We start from the raw sequence: 23,058 nt of genomic DNA on the forward strand, positions 1-23,058 counted from the left end.
CTCTTTGCTGTTACTCTGTTCTGGTCCCTCTTCAAGAAAGGCTGTCAGACATTTGCAATATTACCATACATAGCTGTATATATATTATTTTGTACATCTTTTCACACTGATCTCAACACAAGCTACTCTTTCTTTACTACACTTTTCATAGTCCAGCACAGTTTCAAAACATCTCCGCCTTTATCACACCCGACGTGTTCCACTGCATGTCCCCTGCCCTGCCTTTGTACCTCCAACAATAAGCAGCAGAGAAAAAGGCATAGGTGAGTCCGCTGCATGGGAAACAATAGAGGAAATGTGAGAACTGGAATGCAGTCAAAGGATTGGGAGAGTCGTGAAGTGGCTTCATATGCATGGAAACCAAGGCCCGCCTTTACAGAGGTGCTGTGATTTAATGGGATCTTGGAAATGATCAATAGTCACAGCCACAGCGTTGTTTGGAGAAAATTTTGATCTGATGTTCAGTATTTTCAAAACTGAGACCATTCAAAGATGATTTTACACACAGACATAGTCCTTGCTCTTCAAAATCTGTAATTTATTTGAGAGTGTGTATTGTACCCTCTCTATCTGAATAATTAGAAGTGTGTTGGTGTGAAGTCAGATGATAGAGCTACCAGTGCAAGTGTGTCTGGTGCAGGCCGCCTACAGGTTTCAGGTTTTATATAATGCCTTTTTATGACAGATTTGAACAAAATCCAAGACTTTTTCTGGACAAATAACATTTTCCATGCACAAATCTGCATTTTGGTAATGTAAAAGTAAAGGTAAATCCTATGTTTGTGATCGAGTGCGGGGGTAACTTTTAGGTTGGAATATGGTTGTTATACATAAGATTAATATCTCTGAGATGTTGTAAGGTTTCATAAGTGTCAGAAGTGCCCTCAAGTTGGTGTTGTAATAAATCTAATATGTCTTCCACAACCTCATATATAAGTATAAAGAGTTTCTAGGACTTCTCTCTGCTGATAACTATGGCAAGTAAGTATAAAATGAGTCGGATTAATCTGGAAGAAGTACACGGATACATATGGATGAATGCAATTAAGATCTCACAAATTCAAATATAAGATTTAATGACTTTTAAGACCTGATATTTGAAAAGTCATGTTAAGACTTTGAGGATCTGCAGACACCCTGGTCTAATGGTCCTGTCTACATGTTGCTTCCACTCGTGAAGAATCTATCGTCTGACAAACAAGCACAAACACAAGTAAAGAACTGGACAAAGACACCATTTTAAAATGTTAATGTGCATAAAAATAGCTTTATTTCCAATAATAAATCAGAACCTGCATGCAGAAACCAATGATTCATTGGCTTCTCCACTCCATTGGTGATTCACATGTGGTGTTTGTGACATTAAGCAGCAGAACATATCTCTCCCATGCTAACTGACCAGACCTGGGACCAATTACCATTTGAAATGCATTCAACTGCTTCTCTGGCATCGACTGAGCTTGGCTGAGACAGTCAAACCAGTTGGACTCCCCCCACCCCCCCTTCCCCTCCGATACACACAATGAAATGAATTCAATTGCTGCAACTGAGTAACTGTCTGGATCTAATCATAAAATTCAAACTCTGTCCGTCCGTGCAGATCAAACCAATCGCTCTGGATACTTCAAAAGATTAGAATTTGCTACGCATCCTAATAGTTTTCCAGATTCGGCTGATTCTCACTAACACGTTGGAAACAATCAAATAAAACCTGCCCATCTGCAACGAATGGCAGACTGAAGCAAACCACACGTATCAGTATTTTCCCGATTTTTTTTTAAACAAAAAAAATTTTTTGTCAAGATGGAAAGACTTTGAAAATGAAAAAAAAAATGGCTGTGGCAAGTAATACTTTCAGTTCCACATGCCGGCGAGCCAACCTGTGTTCAGCCTCTCCTGGCGGCTAAAGAAATGAAACTGACCAACAAACAAAATTAAATGTACAGAAGTGAGTTTCCTGCCCTGCGGGGAAACACTGACACAGTAACTTGACACAGTTTCAACTAGTAATGAACCCAGGTCTGCCACTGACAACATGGCTCATCGGCACTACGTCCCCTGAACGGCGAACAAACGAACGAGTAACACCGACCACATAAGCAATCCTTCTACAAAAAAAAAAAAAAAAGGAACAAAACATAAATACAGAGCGCTTCAAAACAACAAAGTCTAAAAGATAATAGAAACTCTTACAAAATAAAAAAAAAAAGGTTCAAAACTATTTGCTTCTGAAAATCTCAAACTAGTGTATATAAAACTTTTAAAATCACATATACAACAGCTTAAAAGGGGGAAAAAACCCCAACCTGAAAGAAGGCAATAAAATATTTTGACAGTTAAATTAATACAAAAAAAAGGGAACAAGTTGATCTACTGATGGAAAAATAAAACACTGGAGAACAATGAGGAGAGGATGAAAGTTAGTATTAGCATTGGTAGTATCAAAACACAGCTTTCTCCACTCGGCTGAAACCAGATGTGGAGAGTGCCCACTTTCATTCCAAGCATTTACAGTAAATCACATTAAAATGAAATAATGAAACGTTATGTGTGGGGAGAAAACAATAAAAAATAAAAAGCAAAACAATTTGGCATTTAAATATTTGGTAGATAAAAGTTTTTTTTTTGTTGCCAGGATGTGGCTAAGTACCAAGTTTAATATGTTTTTTTTTTTCTTTTTTCTTTACCCCAATGGCTATTTACAAATCCTTGGTAGACCAGTCTATGTGCTGTGACTACAGCTATGAAATACAGTTTATTTAGCTGAGAAAAGTGAGCATCAAACCAATTCATATTGGCTGGCGAATGCTCCTAGAGACACACACAGATAATGAGGAGATATAAAATGAACAAACTGTCCGTGTAGCTTATTGGAAAAGCAGCAGATTTTTTTGTAAATGTACTATTAGTTTGCTCCAAAAGCACAGAAACCAAACACAACTGGTGTCTCCAGTCGTGGACATTTAGGTGATGTGGGCCTAGGACTCATTACCACTTGATGGATGAGTGAAGAACCAGCGAGCTAAGTGTGTATCTCAATGCTCGAGCATGGAGCGAAACACCTCAGATAGATATGGGCCAAGCTTCGCATAAATCTCACTCTGAAAGAGGGTCGACAGCTAAATATCCATCAAGTTGTTGACTCTGTGCTCCCTTCACACAACTCAGCACTGTGTGTATGTGTATGTGTGTGTGTGTGTGTGGAATGTGGGTGTGTCAACCAGCAGGAGCACGTTGGTTTGAGTCTAGTCCAATTCACCATGATAATAAAAAACAGACCCCGGAGGCCCAGGTTTGATGGGAGTGAACAATGTGACCAACTTTTCAGAGCTGTGATGCCTTTTCTCTCATGGTAAATTAAGGACCACTGGTGAGAATAACCCTAATCGAATGTCAGTTGTACTAGATGGCCGCTCGTACCTCGACAGAGACTAAAAAAACTACGTTATGGTGATATATTTTCAGATCAGTAGGGAAGTTCATTTCAACAACGTGAGCTTAATTCTTTGCCATCATAAAGGAATCTTTAATAGAAAAACTGACATCTCTCTGCATAACAAGGATTTCTTTAAAAAAAAAAAAGAAAAAAGAAAAAAAAAAGAAAGAAAACAAAAGCTTAACTTAAAAATCATTTGCTACAGTACTGTGGGAAGCTGTAGCACCAGAACAGAGTTCAAAAACAAGGTTCAGAGGAAAAACAAGGAGGAGTGGGAAGGGGAGAAAACAGAGAGGGGAAAATAAATAACCAGACTGTGAATGTGTACCATAATGAGAAAACGTCATTGCACAGTGTTAGTGTTACAAAATGGAGGGTGGGGAAAGAGGTGGAGGGGGCAGGGGGCTTCTCCAAGTCCTCAACGGTAAAGTTCTTTTTTTGTTTACACATGGGGGCAAGAAATAAAAATAGCAGGAAAAAGATATTGATAAAAAATAATCTTGCATCGCACTACTGTGCCAGCTGAAATGGTCCAACTCATGCTGCTCCTTTTCCTTGTTTGAAAGAACCAAAAGACAGGGACAAATCATCTGATTGGTTAACAAGAGCACCGTTTTGTGAGTATCTCTGAGTCAGTCAATCAATCAATTTATGTTGTTGGGGCTTCTTTCCCGATTTCTTGTTAACACTCCGTCGACCCAACTATGTGGATAAAAAAAAAAAAAAAGGAGGACGTGGAGGAGGGGGGGGTGTGATGATCATGATGAGGCACTGTAAGGCCGGGTGCTGGCCCAGATCCGGGTTTTCTAGGGATGATAGATGGGGATGAGTGGGGTGTCAAGGTCTACGCATAGATCTCTGTGGTGGGAGCCTTCTTGTAGATGGGCTTCTTCCCCAAGTCGTAGCTGCCCTCGTCCTTCTTCTTCATGCGGTAGATGAGGAGGAGGATGAGCAGCACGGCCGTCACCAGCCCCACGGCGCCGCCCGCAATCAGAGCTGGAACACAGATGAGGGAAAAACAAGGCAGACGTTAGACTCAAGAAGTGTGGGAGGGTACAGAGGACAGGATGAACCCATCTCAGTAATCTGAACCGAATCACAGTGATTAAACCCGAGAAAATTATCATTTTCAAATATAATTATAACTGTCAACCATTTACTTCATTTTGACGCCACATGGTGTAAATGTAGTAAATCTCATTAAGATTCTTGGACACCCAGACAGTGTGAGGAAGATATGGTGTTCATATTTTTTGTTCTATAATCAATAACCAATTGGAGTGAAGCTGAACAAGTGAGTGCCATGAAAACCTGTTATCTGACTCTAAAATTACAGTTGCCTATGGGTAATTATCTTCACAACATCTGGTGAAAATTATGTTCAGACCTCTGCATAAAGATGGTAAAGATGCTCTTATCATGGCCAAAAACAATTTATCACTGGTAAAACAACATCTTTTATTGCATAATGTCCCCCTGGAACTTTTGTTTGGAAAGGATGATGCCAGCATAAGTCTTACACAAGACAAATTCTTGTTGTCCAAACAACAGCCACAACTACAACAAACAAAATGTGTTTATGGCTCCATACTGACCTGCGAGGATCTCTGTTTTGTAGAAGATGCTGTCTTCGCTGGCGTGGGACATCAGCACGTTGGATGAGTAGTCCTCATTGGGCTGTGCCTCGTTCCTCAGCAGGGGGATTTCATTGCTGTTCTGGATGATGTCCACCTCGTTGACAGTTGGTCGCACGGGGCGCTCCACCTCTGGGATCTTGTTGTCGTTCACATCAGGCTGGGGGTTGAACAGAGAGGAAGATACATTCAACTTTAGAACAAATTTGGTCCTGTTGAGTCCCACTGTCTGCGCACTATAATGTGTACAACACCTACTCTTTTAGGAAATGTTACTAAATCCAGGTGAAAGCTATGATCTTTTATGATTTTCTCCATGATTTACACCTGCTGATGCAAACCAGCACACAAGAGCAGATTCCTCACCTTGTCTGACGGCTTGGTGTCCTTTCTGTCTGGTACAGTTGTTTCTGTGGAAAGAAGGAGATTATTATTTTACTCAATAAATCAACTCAACCATATATGTGAGTTTGCAAACTACCAAATAATACGTTTATTATTATAATTTATTATACATGGCATGGGATGAACAAAACATATGTACTGACAATGAACTCACTACAAGCTACCAATACTGAATGAAGAAGTGCACCATCACTATTTCAAGATAAACAAGAAAGATTTTGGTTTCATATGAAGTATTTGGAAGACCAACCTTTGTCACCAGATCCAGAAAAGTCGTAGTCGTCATACCCCTCATAATCATCGGCGTCATCTTCATCGTCAGTGAAGCCAAAGTCTGAGCCGTTCTGGGAGTCTCCTGATGACACAAGATCCTCTGAGTGTGTTGACATGGCAACTGTTTGTGTGGTCTTCATGGGCATCCATGTTTCTGTCTCCCTCACCTGCTGGGACACCAGAAAAAGAACAGGGGTTAGAGGAAGACACTGTTCAGACATGACATGAGATCTTTTTTGGGGGTGTGGGAGGGGAATAAAACATCCATTCCTTATCATTATAAACAGAATGAGAAATTACCAGCCACCACCAGCCAAATAATTGTACATTTTTGGTCATGGCTGCTGGACACCAGCCATTACTGCAGGAGGTCCTTTTCAGTTCTAAAACATAGATGTGGGTGGTGGATGTTGGCATTCATTAGCCTCTGTGGCCCGTGGGAGGGAAAAAAGTCTACTATCCTGGATACACTGTGCAGGGGTATGATCAGGAGCACAAAAAGCAGACAAACAGTAATCACCAATTCTAACTGCATGGGAATTATGTGGCAAAAGACAACCGGATATCCTGAAAAAACTGAACCTGGGTATTACAAGAACTAATAAACACACATCTGTGTCTCTCTTCCCCCTTGTCTGATGCCACACACAGAGACTAACACAAGGGTTTGGGCCAGAAAACCACTATTAGATGGCGACAGCTGCTGCCACAGCTATTTGTGCTACACAGTGACACATAATGTTCATCTTCTTTACTTGTTATGGTGGGGAATAGAGGAGGACTGATTGGAGATACATGTACAAATATTAAAAATAAATCAGTTAACAGTTTTTGTTTCCTTCAAAGAAGTGCTATCCATTGTACATGAACATTCAAGGGGTGTCTGAATACTTTTTGACTTATTCAATTCATTCTATCCTTGCTCTCATTTCAAGTCGGACATGAGCATCGGCTAAATGCCTGTAATAAGATATAGAGAGCAGTGCACACTGGGTAAAGAGTTATCTCCCTTATCTAATCCATGGACCATTCAGAATAAGACGGTCAAAGGGACATGGTCAGTGAATCACACTCCACACTCCTACTTCTGATGAATATGAACCAATGAGAGCAGAGTGATACAATTGAGAAACTCAACCAGCCAACAAGACCTCTCACCTAGATGCTGTGACCGCCTTAGCAATTGCCATGGCTCACTGTGCATTGAGAGATGATTCACATCACTGCTATTACACCCGCCTAAAAAAAGTGTCATATACGTCATTTCTCTAAAGGAAATGGCAGGAAAAAAGAAAACACAGACTAAAGACTAAAACAAGCACTATAATGCCCTCTGGTTGCTTTATGGTTCAAGCAAGGCACCGACAGTGCCAGAGGAGAGGGCTTCATTCCCTCAGAGGACATAATAAAATCGTGCTAAAACTGCATTCACTGAAAGACACTTTGAAGTGTCAAAGTGGCATTGTCAGTAGTTCTCAGCCTAGAGAAGTGCCACGCTGTCCTCCCTGGACAGAATTCTAATCAAGGATAATGGAAACAGGGAGACACTAGCCAAATAACCCCATCTGACAGGTGGCCAGGAGTCCACAAACTCTGTTCCTGGCAAGATCCCAATCTGCACAAACAGAAAACAAAGCTTCTGTGAAACCCCCATCTCACCTTGTCACAGGCTGACAGGTTTTGACAAGGTGGGAAAGTACATAGGAAACTGATCCAACATGGTCTCCTTGAAGCAAACATGCTTTTGACACCCTAAAATCATAACCGTTACTTAACCAGACAGGTCAATTAGGATTTAAATCACAGCAAAGTTTTGTCTACAGCATTGGTATTCAACAGAGGACTGTCACAGGACGGGGTGATGACGGACACGCCACCATGTTGTAAGAATGACAAGTGAAGAACTGTGATGTCAGCACCTCTCTCTTCTTGATCTTTTATACACTTTTATAACCTAGTCTATAACTACAACATAACACAAAAATCTAGCATTTTCTTCATCAGACAAGGAAGACCTTCTCAAGTCACTAATGCTATGCTGACACATATCAACTAAGTGACTGGCTATGATATTGTTAATTGCAACTTCTGATTCTAAGCCCCTCTTAGAGCTAGCAAAGCAGTAACTCACTACTACAAGCAGTAAAAGAATGGGACTTGTACAAAGGTGACAGCTATGCCTAGCTAGAGTGCCTGAGCTACTCTAGCTACAACTGTCGCACTAATCAGTATGAAGCTTAACATAATGAAGAGACATCAACCTCGCTTAATCACATTAGCACACTTCATTTCATTGACCATTTGCCCGATAAGCAGCATGAACGGGATTAAGACACTGGGCTACTGAATGTACCCACAAACACACACCTCCATGAAACTAATTATCATTACAGTACACACACACACACACACACACACACACACACACACACACACACACACACACACACACACACACACACACTTAATTAGCATTTGGTTTACATTAAACACAGGGACAGAGAGATAAAGCAAGGCAGGGGAGAGAAGCTTAACACCAGATGCTAAACCTATACTTAACAAGGCTTTGCTGCTTTTTGGAACACGTCCCTGCTATAGACCTTTTTCACAGCAGCCATTTGGACATGAAATAGCTGAGAAATACAGTTGTTACTAATAACATTAATGAAGGTTCTCATCTATTTAATTGCAGCAGAGCCAATGAGGAGGCATGAACAATAGCAGGACCCTGGCTCTATTAGACCAAAATGAAACAGAACCTTCTCTGATGTCATTATTCTCAACTAAATTGACTATACAGACAACAAGGCAAGCAGAAAAAAACACTGGTTGTGCATTAAGCATTGTTAAATTGAGATAGATTGACAAGGCAAGCTTGTTTCAATTAATTCAAACCTTCCATTAATACAAAAAGCTCCCCCCAAATCACACTAGAAACAAGCCTGGGCACCCCACCATACCATTAGACACACACACACACAGAACTGTGTGACATCATGAGTTCCCCTCATAATTACTTCCATCTGAGTCTTTTAAGCGGTCTTAATTTTAAGAGTAACTGGTGGCTAAGCCTGCCTGGGGCCCCCCAGCATTGTTAGACTTAGACTTAGACTTCTTTTATTGTCATTGCACAAAAAAACACAGCAGTGAGATTTTGGCAACGAAATGTCGTTGCTTGGCTTCCGGATTACAGCAGAGATGGAATTGTGGGACCGTTTAGGTATATATAAATATAAATATGTGTGTGTGTTTGTGTGTGTTCTGAAATGCTCAGTGAAGTAGTAGTGTGTATGTGTGTGTTTGAAGGTAATCCTCTCCCTTTAAAGTGGCCTATACGACTAGAGGGAGGGGAGGGTTTGCTTCATTGTTGCTGCACAGAGGCTTCACACAGGGGCGGCCATTTTAACGTGACTCCGCTTTGCTACAAGGTGGGTCGCAGAGACTCCTGTGCCCTGTTTTTGATTTCCTTTCTGCTCATTCTTGCACTGTTCTGTTTTTTTCTCCTCAGCCCTTTTCACGCCTTCCCTCTTTCTGACTCTTTCAGACATATTTTTTTCCTTTTCGTGATTGTCACTTTGTGGCTGTGTGTGTGTGTGTGTGTGTGTGTCTCTGTTGCTTTCTTGTCCTGGGACTGACAAAGAAACACTATTTCAAAGCGGTCTTAAATCCTCCATTATGTCCTCATTTAAACCCAATACAGATGCAGGGGAGCTGCGAGATACTGAGTGAGTGTGTATCGGCCCTGAAATGCTTGGTTTCCCTCAATGTGTACGTGCTTGTGTGCCTTTGTGACTGAGTAAGTGTGTATGTGTGTGCACACCTAATCCTGAGCTGTAAAATGGTGACTACTGGCTCTTCATTTCCTCCCTGCCATTCAAATGAAGTCAGCTCCTGCTGAGGCATGCTAGAACAAGCCCGCTGAGTCATATTATAGAAATCACAGTCATTCAAACTATAATGTAAATCCATCTGAGTCAGGCTTATTCATTTGGGAGTGACAGTATGAGTCAAAATCATTTGAGGGTCTGACTTTCTTTTGCAACAATGCCAGATAAAATTTCATGCCCTGAGGCATGCCTGTGTTCTCAGCATGGTTTGACTCATGTACCACCTATAGTCTGTATGAAGTATACAGGTTAAAGTATCCACACCTGTTGCCCACTGCAGTATGGACACTCGGCTTGGCTTATGGCTTGTCGCTCTGGTTGTTCGCAGGACCATGCTGTTCAATCCTGCCAACATCCAGTTGGAGAATGCCACAGTAAGCCACAGATCAGAGGTTCAGTTTTCACAAAAGTCAGTCCTACTAGAACTAAATGATTTGGACAAATTCAAATATCACAATATTTTTGACAATACTGGGTACCTTAATATCATTACTGTGACAATATTGTGGGGGTGACTGTTGGTGCTTTCACAAACTGTTTACAAGACATTCTTGATAAACACTCATTAGCGACATTAATATGATGACCAAACAGGTGAAGGCAAATAACAGAACTAGCCCAGACTAATAAGTTCAGAAAATTGCATCCCTTAACTTATATGTTGTCATTTCCTAGTTTTAAAGGCTTCATATCACATTATGACGATATCCAAAATCCCAATGATATCTAGTCTCATATCACAGTATTGATATAGCACGTTATGTTATAGATATGTTGCTTAGCCCTGACTCCTGTTTGCTCCTGGCCTTTGACCCCTCTGCTGAAATGTGGATATAATATTTGTGCCCCAAAGACATGGAAAGAGAGACAAATTACATGATAGGCAACATGGCAACTGAAGTGCTCCAAAAACAACAATGCAGTTAAGTCTCACTGACTGATTCAGACCTGTCCTGACAGGCCAAGTTCTCTTTGTAAGAGAAGGAGAAAAAAAACATCAGAAGCTGAGACTGGAGAAGTTTTGTTATGCTGGAGTAATGATGTCAGTCAGTGAATTTACTATCAGATCTGGGGTACATTCCATCCCCACTGTACACTCCTAGGAGGCAAAACCAGGATGGGATGTATGCCAAGCCTACCTACCTGCCTGCCTGGACAAAAAAAATCTCAACTTCTTTGAGATGTGTTTGGAATAAAAAAAAAATAAAAAAACAGCCACAAAATCACAAAGGTCGAAAATAGCCGTCTTCATTTCACACCAATAAAAGATATATACTTTTACAGCTTGAAGAATGATTAGGCCTAATTAAAATCCTATGAAGACACATCTTATCTCTTTGCTATTATCCCTTACCCTTTTTTCAAACTTCATACTAGCTGCCTTTCCTGGAATGTGCAAAGAGAAAGAGGAAAAGTGCATGGACATTCTGCAGCCATTGCATAATCAAGGCGACATAAAAATCAGGTCGCACGTGGTAATTTTCATTTTACTGATTTGTTTAGCAGAGATCCATTAAGGCTTGACTCCATATCCTGCTGGTCTATTGGATGACTGCTCTTTCAGCATTACTGTAATCAATTTGGACTTTGCATTTAGGCCTACCTATTATGTAATTTCATTGTATTTTCGCTTTTGACTGTTCTGTGGTGGATATTGGCTTTTGATCAAGAACATTTTCACTGTCAATGGGATGACAAACCAAATGATATGCTGAAGGTAAAATGTTTCTGTTTGTGGTGATACAGCAAAGCCTGCTAATGGGCTAATCTTGTACAATTCCAGATATCCAGGAAACTATAAGCCACAGCAAGAATCAAAACATCTTTTTTTTTTTTCAGAAAATCAAGTTAAACTCACAAAATGTATTCAACAAATATACTTTGTCACTAAGTGTACAACAGAGTACCATGCCTCATTCACTTGGCAGCCATTTTGAAAACTAGGGGTGAGAAACCGTACTTGAAGAGTGAGTCCATTCTGGTCTGTGCATCATACAAACATTCATCATGTTATCTTGTTGCTCATGGACACTTCAGTAGGGTGGATGCTGGCACAGAGATTTGAAGACAACACTCTGGCTAACATTATTAAAAGGTCAGATTCCTGTTCTGCCATGCAGTGCAAGCTTTGTTCTGTATTTTGACTTTCAACATCTCAGTTCAGGCTGTGGTGAAGACACTGTCCTGTCCTTGTTTATCCTGCTTATCTTAGCATGGAGGTCCAACACTTACCAGTTCCCAGTTGTCCTGAAAGCACTGAAAGGCAGCCTGTCAAGACACTCGCCACCCAGCCTTTGCGTCTGTCCTTTCCATTGACACCAAACAATGCAAGTGGACGCCTCAAGAGCATATCAATGACCAAGGTAACTGGGGCTAAGCCTTCAGCAGCCCCCCCTTCATTAAACCAAGGAAACAATCCCTCCATCTGCCAACACAGAGAGAGGCATCTGTTCCATTCACACAGCGACGTGGAGGAGGCACAAACTATGAAAGGACAGAAAAGAAATACCAGCATGCAGGAATGTGCTTCCTTATTCTTTGTGATGTCCAACGTCTCTTGACCTTTTAAAGAAAAGACAATTATTGTTGTTTTCCACCCTTTTTTCTCTCATGTGATATTCAGATGGCTCTGTGGCATGGGATTAGACCATAGGCAGAGTGAAGCTGGAATGAAAGGTTTGATTCAAAAGTATTAGGAGCTAGTCAAGTCAAATGTGCTATGTCTTATGTGCTTATCATAGAACACATTCCAAATGACATTACCAATTATCTAAAAACAATTACAGCTACAACCAACAATTATTTTTGGTATCAATTAATCTGCTAGTTATTTTCTCGATTAATCAATTACTTGTTTGGCCCATAAAATGTTAGAAAATGGTGAGAAATGTTGATAACAATTTTGCACAGCCCAAGATGATGTTCTTCAAGACATAAAAGACTAAAGAAACCAGAAAATACTCACTTTTGAGAAGCTGGAATTGGAGAATTTAGAAATTTCCTTAAAAATGAATGATCAAAATGATCGATTATCGAAATAGTTGGTGATTAATTAATTAATAACTGGCAACTAAACAATTATTTAACTAATTGTTGCTCTAAAAACAACCCTAAATGGTGTTACTGTTAATGAGGTAGAGATCAGATTTATTCAGCAGGCAAACAACAAGCAAGCCTTGGAATTATGAAAACAACAACGGTCAAAGAGTTGGTGGGGAAAATCAGCTGCAGAGTAATTTGGTAGATAAATCGCAGATTGCCTTGAGTCGAGTCATGTTCTTCTTCCCTCCACTCTCTTCTCCCTTTGCTTCTACTCATGACATCTCCCTCTCTCCATTTCCCATCCTCTTTCTGTCCTCTGTTCTTCCTCTCAGCCTCCTCCTGTTGGTTGATACTTGAACCAGTAGGATTTGTGCAGTGTATTGTGTTGCCTGATCTGCCCATGAGATGCACTCCTGACCTCTAACAAAACTCTTCCAAGGGGCAAACTAAGATGAGACAAACACACACAGACTCATTTCAGGAGTCCAAGGCCCTGAGTCAGAGTGATCAGTCATTGGGTCATTTCTTTGCAGTATCATGACCCTGGTCCATAATATGTCCCCCAATAAATCTGGTACTGTAACAGCCATGCCCCTCATATCAAATTGGAGGCACAGCCCCAGTGCTACTCCTATATATAGTCCCACAAACGGCAGGTGACCGACTAGCTCCACTGTGGGCCTCATTTGCCCTTTGATAAACACCTAGAGCAGAGCTGCATGGCGGGCCTCACTGGAACTCAAAAACACACATACAGAGACACAAATGAACACACACACACAGGCACGCACACACCTACCTCTGCCTCCTGGTCTGACAATTGAGCTCTAGATTCCTTCCACCTACTCCCTGTCTATCTATAGCAGTATTTCCACCTACCAGCACTGTGCGAGACGCTCTATGGCAACATGGTTTACACCAAAGTCACAATAGCTTGGATCCTAGCAACACACAGATGGGAGATAGGCTTCAGATGAATATGTAACTGAACACTTAATTGGGAAGCAGAGGTTTTGACTTTGGGACCTTGAATTACTGAACCAGAAGATTTGTCATCTGGTCTACTAAGCTGTGGGTTGAATGAATCAGGCCTTTTTTTCCTTTAATGCAGGAGAAAATATTAGTAAACAAACATTTAATTTGGGTATGATGTTGGCCACTTCTTTTCCATTCTACTCCCTTTTTTGGCCATTTCAGATAAATAGAAATTGTACAGACATGCCAGCTGTGTGACAGACAGTGTTGATTCAGTCTCCACTGATAAGCCTAATTGAATTTCAATGACTACTTCCTAAGGGAATGTCCCAGGTCTTATCATAATGACATTATTGGTTGCTTCCTCCTGCCAGCGAAGCCATCCGGCACGTCAATTGGGAGTTTTCCTTATTATTACCAAATCCGTGTCTAATGGACAAATAAACCGAAAGGCCTGTAGCAAGTCAAGTCAACCCCTCTTATGGAAGCTTCTAATGTCTCTCTAGTCTCTTCTCTTCCAGCTGTTTGATGTGACTCCCTCAGGCAAGCATATCGCTGCCTTGGATCAAAGACAGCACAGACCAGCAGACTAAATGTAAGCTACTAAGGGGATATTATCAGCAACGGGATCAGTACTAGGTTTGAAAAGGCAGGAAATAATAGGAAAAAGGCAGGAAAACAGGAAATCTTTGAGTAAAATGAATCAATTTTGTGTGTAATAAAATTTCAAAATCTTGAAAAGGTTTGAATATGAATAATGCCTATAAACAGCAACCGGGCTATTTACTTTTCAGTTTTTTCAGACACATGAGAACACCCATTCAGTCCTAATGGAAGATTATTAGGCACAATAAGTCCTATTCATTTAACTCAGATCGCACCCCTTCATCTGCAGAGCTGGGGCTCAGTTCCATCTCTAGTTCATAACGCCACTAATAGCCTTCACTCAGGCCAAATTTAGAAATAAAAAGAGCCTTTGTCATTTTTTAAATCCACTTCCCGAATTAAAACAAAGTCTCCGGAACCAGCGCAGACTTGAGTTATGTTCATTTAAATTACAGCTCAACTCTCAATTTACACAGCGTCAATGTTTAACCTCTTCTACAGCTCATCCTTCTCTCATCTTGGTGGTTAATCTTCAACTCCACCCAACGCAGAACAATACCCAAGCTGGCGTATGAAACAAAATTCAAAGGAATCCTGTTTGCCATACTTTTCTGTTACTGTTCAACTTGCTGAACCAAAGAAAATGTACTTTGACTAAGCTTTTGGTATCCAGCACATTGTTTCTTGTACTTGTTTATGCTTTTTAATGTTCCATTTGTACAAATCAACTCAAACTGCCCAGTTAATATCTATGATAGCTTGTGTGCAGTTATGTTGATGCTGCTGTTATGGTTTGGGGAACTGAGGAATGTGTCTCTCTCTGTGTGGGTTGGTTAAGTAGCTAAGACCTTGGCTACACAGTCAGCCACCACATTCCACCATTCTCTACAATGGAGCCCAGGCTTTCTGCGGTTAAGTCATGCTCGTGGTTAAGTGTTTCTTGAACTGAAGGTTGTGACCCAAAAAGGGCCGTTGAGGCTACTTTCTGTGAGTCACTACTTGTGGTAGCTTGTTATGATAAGCCTGGGCCTCAGGGATGGACCATATTTACTTGGCCTAGGTCTTGACTGAAAAAAGTAAAATTCTGTGCCTGTATCTTGCACCTCTCTGTACTCCTCTCTGGTGGACAGTAATTACCACTGTCATGATGGAAAAACAACACTAATTTTGGTGTTCTTCCTTGTCCTTATTTGAATTTAAAGTTTGGCTGTTTTTGCATGTTAAGTGATTCTCGGGATGGTGAGCATGGATTAAAGAAAAAGCACTTTATAATTTATCCTATCCACAACATGTGGCACACTATGTCTCTCTTCTTGAAACCAAGGCAAAAGATATTCTCTCATGCAGGGTGGCAGCTCCACCAATTATAAGGCCTTAAAATGGACATGGCAACCTCTGCTGTTGATAATAGTCTTTTTGACTATGCTGACCAAATGGGACGACTGAGTAAGCCATCGGTGGTTTGATGTAGCAAAAGAGGTAGACCTCACACACACACACACACACACACACACACACACACACACACACACAAGCACAAAAGCACACACATTAATACGGTAACACACACACACATGCACACACACACCACATCAAAGAGGTACAGTATTAGTGTGAAGCATTTGTCAGGCAGGATTGCTAAAAAAGGGGAAACCCTCATACCACCCAACAGCACTCTGATCTCTGGTGGCTCTGCATGTGTGTATGTGTGTGTGGCCAAGCTAAGTCTGACACGAATGGAGTCAATTTAGTTTCACTTCAAGAATAAAGACATTTCCAGAATACAACTAAAGTGTTCTACTAAATATCAAAAGCCTTCAGTTAAGACCTGTTTCTTGTTAATGCTCTTTCAGGGCAACAACAAAACAAATTGGAAATCAATAAAGAGGGTAGTTATACCATTGAAAAATTGCCAAAAACACCATAATGAAAGTGGACTAATTCAGAATAAATGTTCTGTCACTGGAAACAGAATAGCTACTTCAGTCCTGCCTCCACACTGAATTGACTGAAATGACCCATCTCATTGAGTTGAACCAAGTGAGATGAACCTGTCTATGAGGTCAAGTCAAAGACTAATGGCCTCTAGATGGCCATCGTTGCAGACAACAATGCCTCGCCACACTGCCACACACAATGCTGAGCTCACTGACCCGGCTGTAAAGTATGAGCGAACTAGGCAGCAGCCTAGCAACTTTGACAGGATTGAAAATTTGGCACCAACACAGCTAAATTATATTAGTCGGCTCTTTGCTTCTAGTTTTTCCTGTGCTTCTGCCTGTTCTGTTTCCTTCCTCCCAAGATCACGGCAGTGCTCCTGCTCTACTTCATCAAAAACAAAACATTGAAAATGTGTGCTTGCACTCAAAACTCTACCTGGTACTGCTACGACTTATAATGCAAACAATATTCCAACTGGTACATGTTCATCACATTAGTGAGTTGAGCAAAACATGAATGAAACATCAGGCGCTGACAATGCTTTCACAAGCATACTGTGCCTTTTCCGTTCCATATGACCAGTGATGGCTGCCTTGGCCATGTTAGATATGGCGAATGATTTTATATACAGCATATAACATCCCATATATGAAGTCTAATTTGTGTTCTATAATGTCAGCAATACAGTCGCATATAAATTCATATCAATTAAAATGAAACAGGAGCATGTTAATCTTCAAGAAGGCATTATGATCATTTTCTAACATCACATTTTGCAGTTCCATTCATATATCCCCCTATTTTTCAGTTTAGTCACAACTGCTCTCCTTGGAAAGATGTCAGTGCATCAGTGCTGATAGTTCCTAAGAGTCTGGCTTCAGGCCTGGAATAACCATCTGTTAGAGTATGACAAGAGTAGCCTGGGACAGAGGAGGCAGGGGCTACGGGGCTGACATCAAACAAACTCCCTCCAGGCTAAATGATACATTTCCCCAATGGAAACACAACAAGGCTCAGATTCCATGTTTGGCCCTGGCTCTCTATATTTTCACTGTTCCACCACAAAGCCACAACAGCTTTCTTTCCAAGAATGGGGGAGGAGGGCAGGGAAGAAAACTGGGAAGCTAGCCTGCATGTTCCTGGGGCTGCATTTCCCAGGCTGTCACTGTAAATAACATACTACTAGTCACTTGCTTTGTTATGTGGGTAAAAAATACAAATATATACCTGTGTTCTAATTGGACATCCAGGTTATATTAAACTAAATGTGTTTTCTTAGAACAAATCAATCAATTCAAACTGTTGAGTGAAAGTGATGACTACAAAGGAGGTTTAAAGGTTCCTCTGCCCTAAATACATTCATATAGGCCCATCAACTGCCCGCATATATGACTGAAAGTAGGGGGAGGTTGGGGAGGAATCAAATTCCGACTCCTCTCCATCAGAAGCAGGAAGGACAAAAACCTCCACTGCCTGTGCCAACATTCCATGGTCCAAAGGGATTTTATAGACCAGCGGACAGCAATGCAGGAACCATTATTACATCCTAGCGATACTATTTATCATGCTCCCTCTCTTTCTCTCCCTTCCTCCCTCTCCATGTTCTTTCACTGCGCAGACATTCAATTCACCCCATCACGCCAAAAAAAAAAAAAGTCCTCAAAAAACCTGCCTCATTCTCGTGCAAATGCTTGGGGGGCTAAATTCAAAACCAGTAACATTCCAACAAGACATAACAAATGGACATGTCCCAAGGCTTCAAAGGCAACACAAGCAATAAGCTGGAGTTTGGTGGTACAACATGGATTAACTCTGGAGTAAAGAGGATTTTTTGCCTTGATTAACCACAACAGTTGCCATCACAGGCACATTTTGCAAACTTAGGTGCTCATCCTGGCAAACTGATATTGGAGTTTTTGTTTCAGCTTGCTGGTGGATTGAGGGACAAACAGAAGATAAATCATGACAGTTATGACAGTCAGTCCTTGAGGCTCAGAGTAAAAGGCCTAGCCTTTTTTTAACTGTGTCAGAAAAAATTATTAGAAGTCAACTATTAACCCAATCAATTCAAGCTGTTAAGCAAAATAGATTAACTGGTAAATGGCAAGTTATACGTTTAAATAAAATCTCCTCTGACTTGGCTGACTTGAAAGTGACTTGACTCAGCCCGGTCTTTCTAGGGTGTGCCTTTTATTTCACCCACCACAACAAACAGTAACTTTCCTATCTTTGACCTTCCCAACACTTTTGCCATCAAGGATATCTTGACGCACAGAAACTACCACTGACCCATGCAACCATACATGGGCAGAATATGCTGAGGTCACTGGAAAAAAGAAGAAAGACAAAGATTTGTTTGGCCAAGTCTATCTATGACAAACTGAAAAGGGCATCCACATGGTCTGTGCATATCTTATGGAAATCAAAATGGTCACGACACAACAATCCATTCTACTGAAGAATAAATTGAATCAAACAACATAAATACAGATCCAACCAAGGAAGAATAAATACACAAGAAACTCAAACAACTAGCCAATAAGTCTCCTGGCACAACCGTAGCTTATAAGATAGGCCAAGTGCCAACAAAGCCAACTCAAGCCAATCACAATACATTCCAATCATGCCTGTGGCTCCCAAAAAAGCCTTTTGCATCAGTGTATCTTCTATTGTTGAGTAGCAGAACATTGTATTGATTAGCTGGGAATTGAAATCCCACATTCCAATGACGACCTCAGTGGGAAGACAGAAGAAAAGAGTGAGGAGGAGGGAGGTGGACGGAAGGATTGTCATAGTTCAGGGCTAAGTAGCCATCAAAAGAAAGTGAACCAAAAAAGGGGATTGACCAAAGAGAAAAGGGGGGAAAAGCCGCCCAGCCCCTACCTAGGAATGTCAATTGATCTGAGAAAGAGAGAAACAGTGGTAGAGGCAGAGAGCTAGACTGAGTGAGAACTCAAAAAATAGATTGAGTAGGCAAGAGAAGCAAAGGCAGAGCCAATCAGAGCACAAGAACCCAACTGGGGGTGAAAAGTAGAAAAAAAGAGCATATTTTGGTGGGAAAGCAGTAGGTGTGTGATGCTCTAACATATATACACACTAGGCTTGCTCACACAGTTGTCCAGCAGGGGAAAAGGAGTGTCCCTTATGAAAAGACCCCAGGGCCCTATTGAGATCCCTCCAAGTGTGCAAAATCCCCAAGTGGGCCGGTCAAGGTCACCAAAGGTCACATTCCACGGGGGGAATGACAAAAAAAGAGAGAAGGTAGCAGGAGGGAGAAGATGAGGGAGAGTGAGCAAGCAGAAGCTACATGACTCTGAGGAATTTAACAGATTGTGATAGCGAACTGGATACAACCATGTTGTGTGTGTGAGTGTTTCCTTGGATAGTGACTCACTTGTAACACTAAAACACCAGTGGAAAGATGTAGCCTGATTGAAATCAAAGCTCCAATGTTGAATCTAGGCTGTACATTTTTGATTCCATCATGGAAAACCGCACGTGTCATGGTACGTCACACTGAAGCGCATGGCAGTCACTTAGGTCTCTTGCTTCGGCGGATCTAAAACAACTAGTAGGGACGCAACTGGGGAATGTATTATTTCAGTGATTAGGCTACATCTTGTTTGTGCTTGCTATTAAGTAATATGTAACAGCTGTTTTCTTCTGTATGTCATTTTGCTCCAGCTGACGATAACCAATTTCCCTGGTGGAATTAGTAGAACACTCGGCCATCTTAAGATGGCACCCTTCACTGTAAATTGAGTGATGTGCCCAAAAGGCCTAAAATCTTGAAGAAAAGCTTAACAGAACAGCTAACCAACATAAGACTGCTTTGTTTGATGTGACAAGCCTGAGAGATTGAAGGAACTGGTTTGCATACAGCCAGAGGGAAAACAAACAGGTGATTTTAGAAGAACTGACTCAAGTACAAGACTATCAAGTTATCTTGCACAGTATTTGATGCCCCACTCAATCTTTTGGATTGGTAAGCTTCAAGAGAGTCACGGGACAGAATTTTCACCATAAACTGTGAGTTATATGGAGAACACTGACACTCAGGCTGAATCTGTTTGGTAAAACAAGTTAAAAAAAAAAAAACCCAAAAAAAAACACCTCCACATATTGTCAGATTCAGCTATATGCTGAGGAGTGCCAGTCAAATTCCTGAAATGTACCTGACACTGAAGGTCACTCAGAGTGACTGGTAAAGTCAGTGCTAGGCCCACAGCTATTCATCCTTTTAGCAGGTTAACACTCAACACACCATCTGTACTGACCAGGCTCCCACCTCCCAGGAGCCAGGGTGTGTGTGTGTGTGTGTGTCACTGTGTGGGTGGCATCTAGACAGCCCCTATTACCATTCCATTTCAGCTGCAGTCACCCCCCCCCCCCCCCCCCCCCCCCTTACACAAACAGGTTACATACAACAATCACAGCTTAAGTGAGGTGTTAATGCCATGCAGGACACCAGATACAATCAAAGTGCTGTATGTGCTGTATGCATGTGAACAGACACAAGATATTATGTTAAAAAGAACTATTGTGGTGTTAAACATGTTAAAGAAAGGGGGGCTGGGGTCTTAAAAACTGGAAATTCCTGCTTTCCAAATCAGGATGTATGACATTCTTGACCACAATGACAGCACACACACATTAAAAGAAAAAAAACACACACACACACACACACACACATATAAAAACCAGACTTCATGGAAATTCTCCAATACTTTTGTAAAATCACAGATTTATATTTAAGCCCCTGAGCGCTCAGTGGCACGCCTCTATACACAAATTCTTTTGGCATTAAGTCAGCCTCTTTTTCATAAGAGAGCAGATACAGGGGCTACCCCTGGTCCCTCTGTAGATTTGCAGGGGATCCCCAGGGAAATGAGGAACAGAGAAATTTCAGCATTACTTCATTTATTCTGACCAAGAGGTTTCACTGACAACTACCCCCATCCATCTACAGTTCTGAGTCAGACAATTTTGCACCAAATCATATTCAGGGAGGCCAGTTTTGTCAAATGATGGTCTGCAGGCTGATTAGGATCTTTTTGGGGGGTGGGCTGACACTAAAATGTAAAGAAACCTTTGCTCTGCCTCCTGATCAAAAGGACTCATTCATCTAAATGAGCAGTCGAGTTGCCTCAGTGATAGGACCATCAGAGGCAGGGAGAATGACTGACTGACTAGCCAACTACCCCCAACCGGGCCCCATACTGGATAATAGCAGCAGGCTACAGATGCCTCTGTGTGGCTCTCCCCCCAGCACCAGCACACACTGGAGTCCAGCCTGAAAACTTAGCACAGAAGCTAGCTGGCTAATAACAATAGGACTCAGTGATTATCTAACGTTAACCAAACAACTCTGTTAACTTTCCAGCTTGCTCTTCGTTGGTTTGAAACGCTCGACAATTTCAAAACAAACACATGAGACTTAGGTTAACCTCAGTGAAACGTGTTTAAGTGTGTGGTTACTGACTAACTTTGCTGGCAAGGTAACGCTACCACACACATATTTAACGTTTCCAACCGGACCAACAGAAATTAGAAGTTGGTGGAAAAAACGGTTTCTAACTTGAGAGAACACGTTTAAAAGAGATGAGAAATGTTTGGGGAACAACTTACCGACTCGCAATAAACGGAGGCAAATAAAAACAACACGAGGCACACTTTGAGCATGGTTGTCCTTTGGGCAGTCTTGAGATGTATTTTAAAAGTTGAATTTAAAGTTTGACTTTACAGCTGTGAGGGCGTCTGGAGACGTTGGCAGCTTGCTAAGTCACGGCTGCTTCGCACGCGTTCTTGTCCCAATAAGTCCACAAAATTATTCAAAAGTTCACGCTGTCCACCTTATCACCTTGACTTTCCCTTGCGTAAACGCTGTGTATCCTTTCCCCTCGGTTACTGATCAACTACTCTGCGAGTCTACCGATTGATCTGCTCTATATTTTGGACGTGGCTAACGCTCACTCCACCCCCGACTGTCGTCAACGACCAATGGGCACAGGCACTCACTCCCTCCCATAACTTACGGTAAATGCTGTGCAGTTTAATACGGACGCATTCAACAGGTTTGCCCCTCCTCCCACCGCAGCTGCGTCAATTTCAGTACACTTACCACGGGATAAAACAGGAAATACAGCAACCTGCCTCCAAAATAAGAGCTCAAATAACGGCACCAATTTAAGTATTTTGGCAAAACACCGGAAGTGTGTCGTATCAGCCTTCAAATTAAAAGCGTGTCTGATGAGAAGCACAGCGTGTCTTTTTGTATACAAATAACAAAAGTAATATCCATACTATCAGAACCAATTTAAAAAAACGATATTGGGGTATTGTTTAAAATATTTGGTAATTTTGTGTTTGGTATAGTACACTTCAGACCATGTGCGTGTTGTTGTTGTTGTTGTTGTTGTTGTTGTTATTATTGTTGTTGTTGTTGTTGTTGTTGTTGTTGTTATTGTTTTTTGAAGAAGCCTGAGATAAGGCACTATTCAAGCTCATGAATCTGTGAATCAAAGGTCAAATTCAGAAGTGCTTTATTGGTATGACAAATAGGCTTTTGTTTTCCAAACGCTGACATCACCTGTAAAAAAAAAAAAAAAAAAAAAAAAAAAAAAAAAAAAAAAAAAAAAAGTGATAGGACCATCAGAGGCCTGTAGCACAAGAAATCAGCACATATTCATATCCTGAATCACAACATGTAAACAACAACAATAACAACAACAACAAAGAATGACTACAATGTATGTGATATTGCAGGTATTCACAAACATGCAAGTATGCATGACAAGAAATCAGTACACATACCAGATATATAAATAGACCAGCATGTACAAGAATTTAATATGCATCC

General features: G+C 41.2%; 1 protein-coding gene across 2 annotated transcripts; it reads right to left on the reverse strand.

Annotated features, from left to right (window-relative positions):
- Nucleotides 1-1,237: 1,237 nt before the first annotated feature.
- On the reverse strand, nt 1,238-22,139 carry sdc4 (syndecan 4). Of its 2 annotated transcripts, none has more exons than XM_030051992.1 (5): nt 21,828-22,139; nt 5,726-5,918; nt 5,437-5,480; nt 5,032-5,230; nt 1,238-4,432 (listed from the first exon to the last, which is right to left on the reverse strand). In XM_030051992.1, exons 1-5 carry the CDS (start codon nt 21,879-21,881, stop codon nt 4,281-4,283), a joined length of 642 nt encoding a protein of 213 aa, XP_029907852.1. In that variant the 5' UTR covers nt 21,882-22,139; the 3' UTR covers nt 1,238-4,280. The 2 variants fall into 2 exon arrangements, with proteins under 2 accessions (XP_029907852.1, XP_029907853.1); XM_030051993.1 differs by having other exon boundaries at nt 5,726-5,915; nt 21,828-22,136.
- Between the last annotated feature and the right edge of the window lie 919 nt (nt 22,140-23,058).

Source organism: Myripristis murdjan, chromosome 5 (genome assembly GCF_902150065.1).
Source record: "Myripristis murdjan chromosome 5, fMyrMur1.1, whole genome shotgun sequence".
NCBI classification, from domain to species: Eukaryota; Metazoa; Chordata; class Actinopteri; order Holocentriformes; family Holocentridae; genus Myripristis; species Myripristis murdjan.